Source organism: Oryza sativa, chromosome 11, assembly GCF_034140825.1.
Source record: "Oryza sativa Japonica Group chromosome 11, ASM3414082v1".
Lineage (NCBI taxonomy): Eukaryota > Viridiplantae > Streptophyta > Magnoliopsida > Poales > Poaceae > Oryza > Oryza sativa.
The window spans coordinates 17879886-17891090 of NC_089045.1; the positions used below are offsets into that span (position 1 = coordinate 17879886).

The 11205-nt window shown below is 44.4% G+C and overlaps 1 protein-coding gene across 1 annotated transcript; it reads right to left on the reverse strand.

Annotated features, from left to right (window-relative positions):
• Positions 1-845: 845 nt before the first annotated feature.
• Positions 846-2543, reverse strand: LOC136354179 (uncharacterized). The gene is made up of 2 exons (XM_066305858.1): positions 1800-2543; positions 846-1349 (listed from the first exon to the last, which is right to left on the reverse strand). The coding sequence occupies exons 1-2, from the start codon at positions 2541-2543 to the stop codon at positions 846-848; spliced, it is 1248 nt and encodes a 415-aa protein (XP_066161955.1).
• Positions 2544-11205: the final 8662 nt, after the last annotated feature.

The window sequence follows — 11205 nt, forward strand, 5'->3', positions numbered from 1 at the left end:
TATTGAGATTTAGCAAATTAAAATTAGATCTTCTCTTTTAGGCTTTTAAGATCATTTCTAATAATTCCTTTTAAACAACAATTTATAATTTAAACATTTTTAAACAAGAAAAGCTCTTAACAATTATAATTAGATCATTAATGATCAAATAATTACTGAATTGTTCTTTGTATCATTTAGGAATTGAGCTCCGAAAAATCCGAGAAAATTTCAGAGAGTATACTTAATCATGGAGAATTTAATAAAAATTAATTCCATCCATGCTTTAAATTTAGGAAATTTTATTTCCCACATTTAACTTCACTTGTAAATTAATGAACATTTAATATAAATTCTAATAATAATTTATTAAATAATTTATAAATCCTAAAACAAAAATCAGGATGTGACAAGTATACTAAAGCTTGGGACTTGATCGAAGTTCGTGGCTTGAAGGATAGATCCAAAGGCATCAACTCTAAGGCCCACTTTGCAATTCGCCCATTTGCCTCGCGGTTATGAAGTATGTCCCCGAGCATAAACGATGTGACCACCGTGACCGAATGACCTTGAAAATAGTGAGATAATTTCCTAACGGTAATTAAAACACCATATAACAGTTTTTGCACCTGAGGATATCTTGTCTTGGAGTCGGCCAAAACTTCGCTGACGAAGTAGATTGGTTGTTGGACTTTTTGAACATGGCCATCTTTCTCACGCTCAACAACCAGGACCGTGCTCACAACCTGAGATATTGCTGACACGTATAACAACAGCGGCTCTTGCGGATGTGGTGAAGCTAAGACCGGTAGAGTGGTGAGAAGTTTCTTTAAGTCTTCAAAGGCTTTTTGTGCTTCGTGTCCCCACTAGAAATTGTCGGTTTTCTTCAGCAACTTGAAAAAGGGCATCCCCCGCTCGCCGAGTCGTGAAACAAACCGGCTGAGCGCCGCCATGCATCCAGTTAAGTTTTGAACATCTTTCTGGGAACTCGGCGGTTTCATGTTGAGGATGACGTTGACTTTCTCCGGGTTGGCCTGTATGCCCCTATGGGATACCATAAAGCCAAGCAGCTTCCCTGACGGTACTCCGAAGATGCACTTTTTAGGGTTTAATTTCATCCTGAAGGCGCGGATGCTCGCAAAGGTTTCTTCTAGATCCACAATCACGACATCCTTCTGCTTGGTCTTGACAACTACACCATCAACATAAGCTTCAACGTTGCGACCAATCTGAGTTGAAAAGCATCTCTGGATCATGCGTTGATAGGATGCCCCTGCATTCTTTAATCCGAAAGGCATGGTGATGTAGCAGTAGGCTCCGAAGGGCATGATGAATGAAGTCTCGAAGCAGTTAGAGTCCTTTAAACGGATCTGATGATATCCTGAGTAGCAATCCAAAAAACTGAGTAACTCGCAGCCGGCCGTTGAATCAACTAACTGGTCAATGCGAGGTAACCCGAAGGGATCTTTGGGGCAAGATTTGTTGAGGTCGGTGTAATCAACACACATACACCATTGTCTCGTCTTCTTCCGAACTAGGACCGGATTGGCCAACCAGTCGGGATGTAAGACTTTTTTGATGAAGCCTGCTGCTAACAGCTTGGTCAATTCCTCCTTGATCGCATCCTTCCTATCCTATGCGAAACGGCGGAGTCGTTGTTTAATGGGCTTAACGTCTTCCTTAATATATAAAGAGTGCTCAATCACCTCTCTAGGAATACCAGGCATATCTAATGGTTTCCACGCAAAGATATCTTTATTATTTTGAAGAAAGGTGATGTGCGCGCTTTCCTATTTACAATCTAACTCAGCGCCTATTACAGCAGTCTTAGTGGGATCAAAGGGATCTAGAGGAATTTTCTTAGTCTTGGCATGGCCTTCTCCGCTCTTTGGCATCTTGGTTGCCGGCACTTCTCCTTCGGTTGCTGTGGATGCAGCCAGTCGAATTTCCTCTCGAGCGAGCGTAATCTCACGGGTCTGGGCCATCTCGCAGCTTTCCTTGTCGCAAGTGACGGCTTGCTTGATGTCGCTCCACAGGGATATGACTCCTCGAGGGCCTGGCATCTTCATCATCATGTAGGTATAGTGCGGGACAGCTATGAACTTGGCTAACGCTAGGCGTCCGAGTATAGCATGGTACGCTGTCTCAAAATCAGCAACTTCGAAGCAAATGTTCTCTGTGCGAAAGTTTTCCCGAGTTCCAAAAGTAACTGGCAAAGTGATCTGGCTGAGTGGAGTAGAAGATAGCCCAGGGATGACTCCGTGAAAGGGCGCATTACTCGGCTTCAGTTCTGTGTGAGGGATCTGCATGTCGTCCAGAGTCTTGGGAAAAAGAATATTGAGTACACTCCCATCATCGATGAGGTATCGTCGGAGCTTGATGTTGCGAACCACTGGGTCTAGTACCAGGGGGTACCGCCCCGGGTGGACCACTCGGTCAGGATGATCCGAGCGGTCAAACTTGATAGCTGTCTCTGACCACCAAAGATATTGGGGCGTATCGGGCTCAACAGCATTGATCTCCCGCTCGGTCAGCTTTTGCCTTCGCTTAGATTCATAAGCCATGGGTCCGCCAAAGATATGGTTGAGTTCCTTGCGAGGATCTTGAAAACCAGTCGGGGCGTCATCTTCATCATTTTTCTTCTTTGACGTGCTTTGATCTCCGTCAGTCGGCTTGCGTGCGTTCTTGGCATATTGCTCTGCGAACTGTTTGTAGACGAAGCAATCTTTGACCGCGTGATTTGAATTCGGATGATGCGGGCATTGGGAGTACATGATCTTGTCGAAAGTGTTGACACACGAACACTGTCGGGAGGACGGTGTATTAGTTGCCACAAGCTCCTCGGGCTTACGCTTGCGATCCTTGTGATTGGTACTTCCACTCCCCCCTGTGGTCGGCATATCTTTTTTTGGCTTCTAGGTGGTGCCCGACTGCTTGGATGCGGTGACGGCGTCTTCGGCTTTCGCGTACTCATTGGCTTTTTCAAACATCTGCTTGACCGTCCTGGGAGGCTTGCGGCCAAACTTGCCGACTAAGAGTTCATGGCGGATGCCCTTGGTGAAGGCGTCGATGATGACGTCGTCGGTGATGTCAGAGATCTTGTTGCGTTGCTTGGAAAAACGTCGGATGTAATATCGGAGGGATTCTCCAGATTTCTGGACAACGTTATAAAGATCAAGCTGAGTACCAGGGCGTTCAAAAGTGCCCTGGAAGTTGGCGATGAAGTGGTCGCGAAGCTCCGCCTAGGATCCGATTGTGCCACGGGGTAGCCCGTAAAGCCAGGACCGGGCAGAGTCTGCTAGGGCCACGGGCAGATAATTTGCCATGGCTTTGCAATCTCCTCCTGCTGCGCGGATCGCGAGACTGTAGACGATGAGCCAAGACTCGGGATTTGTTGTGCCATCATACTTCTCGATTCCAGTCGGTTTGAAGCCGGCTGGCTAATCCACTCGACGCAGGTCATTTGTGAAGGCAGCAACTGTCACGCCCGGAATTTCTATCCAAAATTCCAAACGCTTACATGTGTGTGAACCCTCGTCCAGGAATCAGCCGAGGCACACAATAATAAATTGATAATAGAGTACAATTATTACTCTAATTAATAAGCGAATAAAATGTCATTACAGAGGTAGATAGTTCCTCTCAATCAATAAAGATCTAAGCAGCGGAAAATAAGATAAACGGCGCAGACGACTCCACTCCACAGGCAGCTTGACCAGGGCTACACCTAATCCTCCACACCATCAGCATCACTGTAGAACTCTTCCTTTGATGAATGATTGCAAGGTGAGTATATGACATACTCAGCAAGCCACGCAGCAAATATGCAAGTGCACAGGATAACAAAGGATGGCATAGTAGGGTTTCATTTGCATAAACAGCATTTAATAAACATTTCAGAATTTAATAAAACAGTTAAGTAATAATTAAACAATATTAATCCAACGCTATACAACATACCCTGTTGCATAGGCCCAACCATTCTGAACAACCATCCTGGCTGCGTAGTTCTATCTCCAAACCAGGAATATACCATTCTAAACCAGGAGCTAATCAAATTATTACCAGTTATAGCATCTTTTATTATGGTGAGAAGTGTGAAACTAATCACGAAAGACATTGTTAGACCCGCCCATAACCGCGGGCACGGCTATTCGAATAGTTTTACTCTGGCCAGAGGTGTACCACTGTACCCACAAGACACAGCCCCACATCATGTCACCATGTGCCTCAATACCACCACGGTACCCCGGAAAGGAGCTGTGACAGTACCCCTCGCACAACACAATCCGCCACAGCGCACCATTCCTGGATCATAATCACCCCCTTATAAACAAGACATGGACTCCCCAGCGACCCCCGTGGGCTTATCTCCGTCACTTCTCAGTCTGGTGCTCCGCAATGAACCATGCTATACAAAAGGTAAAGCCGTTGCCCACGCTGGCTTGTGGTTGGCACGGTTAATGTTTCACAACCGAAACTCGTGAATCGGTCCTTAATTGTCATGAGCACGACTCTCAAAACCATGTGCTCACAACCCACCATTATCAAGTTTTAGTTGGCAAATAATTAATTAACCAATCACGATTGACCATCGTGAACTATCATTAAGCCATCATTAAATAATAGTGAATCATAAGTTATCCCAATAGTGTGCTAATGTTTCTAGGCATGGCTAAGCAATCATATCTAATATCTAGCTAAACCAATATATATAGCCCAACTAGTCAAGTTATAATCACCCAAGGTATCAAGGAGTAAAGTAATCAAGAACAAAAAGGGCTATAGCAAACAATAGGTTAATTCCACCCAATGACATTCGAAAATAAATGCAATAGTTGAATAGAAACAGTAGCTTTAAACTGGATCAACATGCTTAAAGGGTTGTTTGGGATCTGTGTGCTTGCCTTGCTGGCCTTGGAACTCTTCAAATTCTTCTCCCGCGAAAACGGACTCTCCGGAAACGTTGGAATCTAAACACAAAGGAGCAAAAACACCAAAACAGCACATAAACAAGCATGAACAATACATGTGGATATTTTTAACATGTAGATCTCAATTTTAGAAAAATTTAGAGACTTGAACCAACTAAATCCGAGCTAAGATGAATTAGTTATGAATTTTCAAAGATTAAATCGGATTAAATCACTTATATGGATTTTAAATGAATTATGACGCAATAATGAATTATTTTTGAAAAGGAAAAAGGAATTATTGCGTCAGCGGCTAGGGTTTGCGGTGGACCGGGTGCACAGCGGCGGCTCACGGAAACGAACGGCCGAGATCGATCGTATCCACAACGAACGGCCAAGATCTAACGGTCTACGACCGGTCTACGACGGACGGCAACGATGACGTCAGCGATGACGTCATCACCGGCGGCGGCTCGGGCGCACATGCTCGTCGGCGAACGACGGCGCGACGGCACGAACGGAGGGCACTAGCACGTAGAGAGCGACGCGGCGAACTCACCGGTGACCAAAACGGCGACGGAAGATCAACGGACGGCGACGGCGTTGAGGAAGAAGCGGCGGCGACCTTCGGCTTGACGACGACGGCGGTGCTCCGGCGACCTACGGTGACGGCGGAGGGGTGGACGAGATCGGCGCTCCGATTAAGTCCATTCAAGTCTCAGTAAATTCATAAAAATCCCTAGAATCCATTAAAAATGGTTTTGTTTCCTATTTCAGTAGACATATAGCATGTTTTGCTTGTGTGCTTTGTTTGTCACGTAGTCTTCGGCCGTTTCGTCGCTCCGGGGTGCGTTGAAGTCGTTGTAGAGGTCCCAACAGCGCGAGAGAAAGGCAAGTCATGATTGTTAATTGATCATGATTGTTAATTGGTCTAACAATGTCTTTCGTGATTAGTTTCACACTTCTCACCATAATAAAAGATGCTATAACTGGTAATAATTTGATTAGCTCCTGGTTTGGAATGGTATATTCCTGGTTTGGAGATAGAACTGCGCAGCCAGGATGGTTGTTCAGAATGGTTGGGCCTATGCAACAGGGTATGTTGTATAGCGTTGGATTAATATTGTTTAATTATTACTTAACTGTTTTATTAAATTCTGAAATGTTTATTAAATGTTGTTTATGCAAATGAAACCCTACTATGCCATCCTTTGTTATCCTGTGCACTTGCATATTTGCTGCGTGGCTTGCTGAGTATGTCATATACTCACCTTGCAATCATTCATCAGAGGAAGAGTTCTACAGTGATGCTGATGGTGTGGAGGATTAGGTGTAGCCCTGGTCAAGCTGCCTATGAAGTGGAGTCGTCTGCGCCGTTTATCTTTTTTTTCCGCTGCTTAGATCTTTATTGATTGAGAGGAACTATCTACCTCTGTAATGACATTTTATTCGCTTATTAATTAGAGTAATAATTGAACTCTATTATCAATTTGTTATTGTGTGCCTCGGCTGATTCCTGGACGAGGGTTCACACACATGTAAGCGTTTGGAATTTTGGATAGAAATTCCGGGCGTGACAAGTTGGTATCAGAGCCCCCTTGACCCTAGGTTATGCCAAATGGTTACCCATAGAAGCCCTCTAAAAATATTGGAAAAGTAGAACTGTTCTCCTCCCCTTCTCTTTTAATTAAACCAAACTAATAGCACATGCACTTCATAATCTCTTTTAGTGGTTCTTATTCAAAATTTATTCTAGTGTTATTAGTACTGTACATCTATTACTGTACTAATGGCTCGTTTACCAGCAAAAGTTTTACAATATTGTTTTATTTAATCTTGCTGCAATAAAATAAATTTAGCATGTTGATTTTATAACTTTCTTTTATTTCTTTTGGAACCTATTGTTCAAAAGTACACAATTTGTGACATTGTTTCCAACTGTTTCAACTTATCTTGCAAGCTTGGTTTACTTTATTTACTTACCTTTTACTTTGATTTTCTAACTTTATTCAAATTAATCCAAAAACTTGTGCTATTAATTGGATAAATGTCTTAACTCCCTCCTTTCACTTGTCTTTAGATGCCGCACTACAAGCGTGAGTACTTGTTTGGTGTTGAGTGATTTGTCCAGGAGTTGCATACGATGTCCTTTGCCATAGGATTTGGGACTGCCCCTTTTTATGCCCAGATTCCTCATGATCGTCACGAAGAGAAGTGCCGAGTCAAAGTCACCTTGAACAGTAATAGTGAAGATATCCCCTCAGTGATGTTCATAGCTGGAGGAGGAAACTACATCCATGCGTGTCAGGAAGTGGCAAGGATCGCCATAGGAGAGCTCCGCGATCGCTACAGTGATCAGTTGGCCGACACTGAGTATCGCTACCATCCTCGTCAACCACAGTGAAGTGACCGTGGCAGCTACCTTGAGACTGAGGGAATTGAGAATGATGCTACCACAAGGCATTTGGTTGAGATGCTGTGGGCTATGGATGAAACCCGTGCGGAGACTGTGTTAGCAGCTCAAGATCATGAAGACCGGAATCGTGGTAAGATTTGCAAGCTAGAGGACAAAGTGGATCGTTTGGAGAAGGAACTAGCCGCATTGAAGGGAGAAGCTCCACCGCAGAAGGCCAGGATTCATCTTACCGCAAGGAAGAGAGCTCTATTTGTCCCTCGCTACCAATTGGCGCCAAAGGTCCGCGTGGTGGAGAAAGAAGTTACCCCAGCCCTAGCGGATCCTCCAGTCGTCAACGTAAGTGATGATAAAGGAGAAGAATTCAAGCGCACCCATTCCAAGATCAAGTGGGGAGCCACTCAAGATGATGAAGACGAGCCGAACGAGCCTTCAATCAACTCCAATGCCCGGAAGACCTAGAATGTCTTGTCAAACCGTTGTCTTAGATCGTTGTGTTAGTTTGCTTGTTTTAAGTTTGGTTGTGTGTGTGGGTCTTGCATGTGGTTTACATCAGTGGTGGGATGTAAGCGCATGCGTTTGTTTGCTTTCGAGTCTTAGGAAGTTGGTAAGTTTAGTGGTGTGAGAGTCTTCAGTTTTGTAATAATGAAACTCAGTTAAGATCAATAAAAGTTAAGTTAGTAGAAGAATTAATTCTCTGTCCTAAGTAGTTTTCCCCGGTTTCTCTTCTTGTGCTCCTGCCCATGCCAGATGGTGCTCACTCGCAGCAACGGGAATGGCCCCAACATCAACAATAACAACAACAACAATGGAGAGAATCCCACACTTGCCCAAGTCCTGGCTCAACAGGCACAGCTTATGAACATGATGATGCAGCAACTCCAGAACCAGCAGAACCAGGGAAATAACCATGCACCTCCTCAGAACAAGTTAGCAGAATTTCTTTGTGTGAGGCCGCCCACTTTCTCTAGCACCACTAATCCTGTTGAAGCTGGTGATTGGCTGCACGCCATAGAGAGGAAGTTGGATTTGCTTCAGTGCACTGATCAGGAGAAGGTCTCATTTGCATCACACCAACTGCATGGCCCTGCCTCTGAGTGGTGGGATCACTTCCGCCTTAACAGGACTACTGCTGAACCTATCACTTGGCTTGAATTCACCGCTGCTTTCCGGAAGACGCATATACCATCGGGAGTGGTGTCTCTCAAGAAGAAGGAATTCAGGTCGCTCACCCAGGGATCTCGCACGGTCACCGAGTATCTGCACGAGTTCAATCGTCTGGCTCGTTATGCTCCAGAAGATGTGCGCACTGATGAAGAGCGCCAGGAGAGGTTCTTGGAAGGACTTAATGATGAACTTTCTTACCCACTCATGACTGGAGATTATCATGATTTCCAGAAGTTAGTGGATAAGGCTATTCGCCAGGAGGACAAGTACAACCGCATGGAGCAGAAGAAACGCCAGATTGCTCACTTCAAGGCACAACAGGGGAATAGTCAGAGGCCACGTCTTACTTTAGGACCCCAGTCCATGCCACAGGGAGGTTCTTCGTCTGTTGTTCGTCCGCAGCGTCAGTTCTTCAACAACAATGCTGGCAACAACATCCGCAATCAAGCTCCACGCCCTGTTGCAGCTTCGACACAGCAGCAGCCTGCCAAGAGGGAGCAAGGCAGCAAGCCCGGGGTGTGCTTCAACTGTGGAGACCCAGGACATTACGCTGACAAGTGTCCGAAGCCCCGGCGCATGAAGGTTGTCCCTGCCCAGAGCAACTCTACCGCACCAGCGCCAAAGGCTCGTGTCAATCATGTTCCTGCTGCAGAAGCTCAAGGTGCTCCAGATGTGATTTTGGGTACGTTCCTTGTCAACTCAGTTCCTGCAACAGTGCTTTTCGATTCTGGTGCTACACACTCATTTTTATCTATGAGTTTTGCGGGAAATCATGGGATGGAAGTAGAAGATCTTAGACGTCCTTTGATGGTTAGTACCCCAAGTAATCAAGCACTCTCTTTGCAACGTTGCCCCTCTGTCAAAATAGAAATCCAAAAAGTACCATTTCTGGCCAATCTTATCCTGTTAGAATCCAAAGACCTTGATGTCATCCTAGGGATGGACTGGTTAGCCAGATATAAAGGTGTAATAGACTGTGCCAACAGAAAAGTAACTCTCACCAGCAATGATGGTCGAGTTGTAACTGTTCATGCATTGTCTTCTGAGTCTTTAAGGTCAAGTCTGAACCAAATGACTTTGGAAGAGATTCCTATAGTCCGGCAGTATCCCGATGTGTTCCCAGACGATTTACCTAGTATGCCGCCTAAAAGGGATATAGAGTTCAGAATAGATTTGGTACCAGGAACAACTCCGATCCATAAGAGACCTTATAGAATGGCAGCCAATGAATTAGCAGAAGTCAAGAGGCAAGTAGATGATTTGCTTCAGAAAGGATACATCAGACCGAGTTCATCTCTATGGGGAGCTCCGGTTATTTTTGTGGAAAAGAAAGATCATACCCAGAGGATGTGTGTGGACTATCGTGCACTAAATGATGTGACTATCAAGAATAAGTATCCGTTGCCCAGAATTGATGATTTGTTTGATCAGCTTAAAGGTGCTACCGTTTTCTCCAAGATAGATCTTCGATCAGGGTATCACCAGTTGAGAATCAAAGAGGAAGATATACCTAAGACAGCTTTTACCACTAGGTATGGATTGTTCGAATGTACTGTTATGTCTTTTGGACTTACCAATGCCCCCGCTTTCTTCATGAACTTGATGAATAAGGTGTTTATGGAATACCTAGACAAGTTCGTGGTGGTCTTTATTGATGACATTCTTATCTACTCCCGAACCAAAGAAGAGCATGAAGAACATCTTCGCCTTGCACTAGATAAGCTACGAGAACATCAACTGTATGCCAAGTTTAGCAAGTGTGAATTTTGGTTGTCTAAAGTGAAGTTCCTTGGTCACGTCATCTCAGCAGGAGGAGTTGCCGTCGATCCTAGTAATGTGGAATCCGTAACCAACTGGAAACAACCAAAGACAGTTTCAGAGATTCGCAGTTTCCTAGGTCTCGCAGGATATTATCGGAGGTTTATAGAGAATTTTTGCAAGATTGCTAAGCCCATGACACGATTACTTTAAAAAGATGTGAAGTACAAGTGGTCAGAAGAATGTGAGCAGAGTTTTCAAGAGTTGAAGAATCGCTTAATATCAGCTCCTATTTTGATTTTACCTGATCCAAAGAAGGGTTTCCAAGTGTATTGCGATGCATCCAAACTTGGGTTAGGATGTGTTCTGATGCAAGATGGGAAGGTGGTTGCCTATGCATCTCGTCAGTTACGTCCGCATGAGAAGAACTACCCTACTCATGATCTTGAGTTAGCTGCAGTGGTTCATGCGTTGAAAATTTGGCGTCATTATCTTTTTGGTACTCGTACAGAGGTGTACACCGATCACAAGAGTTTAAAGTATATCTTTACTCAGCCGGATCTGAACATGAGACAACGGAGATGGTTGGAATTAATTAAGGATTATGACATGGGAATTCATTATCACCCGGGAAAGGCTAATGTTGTAGCAGATGCTCTTAGCAGAAAAGGCTATTGCCATGCTACGGAAGGACGACAGTTGCCATTGGAATTATGCAAGGAATTTGAAAGATTAAATTTTGGAATTGTCAGTAGAGGTTTCGTTGCAGCCTTAGAAGCGAAGCCCACTCTAATTGATCAAGTTAGAGAAGCCCAAATTAATGATCCTGATATTCAAGAAATCAAGAAGAATATGAGAAGAGGAAAAGCTATCGGTTTCTTGGAGGATGAGCAAGGAACTGTATGGTTGGGTGAGAGAATCTGCGTCCCCGACAAAAAAGATTTAAAAGATGCAATTCTGAAAGAAGCTCATGAT

Bases quoted from the DNA above. Each gene is read 5' to 3' on its own strand.
- LOC136354179 (XM_066305858.1), bottom strand. From the start codon at position 2,543: ATGGCTTATGAATCTAAGCGAAGGCAAAAGCTGACCGAGCGGGAGATC. The intron at 1,350-1,799 runs GTAATAGGCGCT...GGATATCATCAG, and splicing joins TTGATCCCACTAAGACTGCT to ATCCGTTTAAAGGACTCTAA.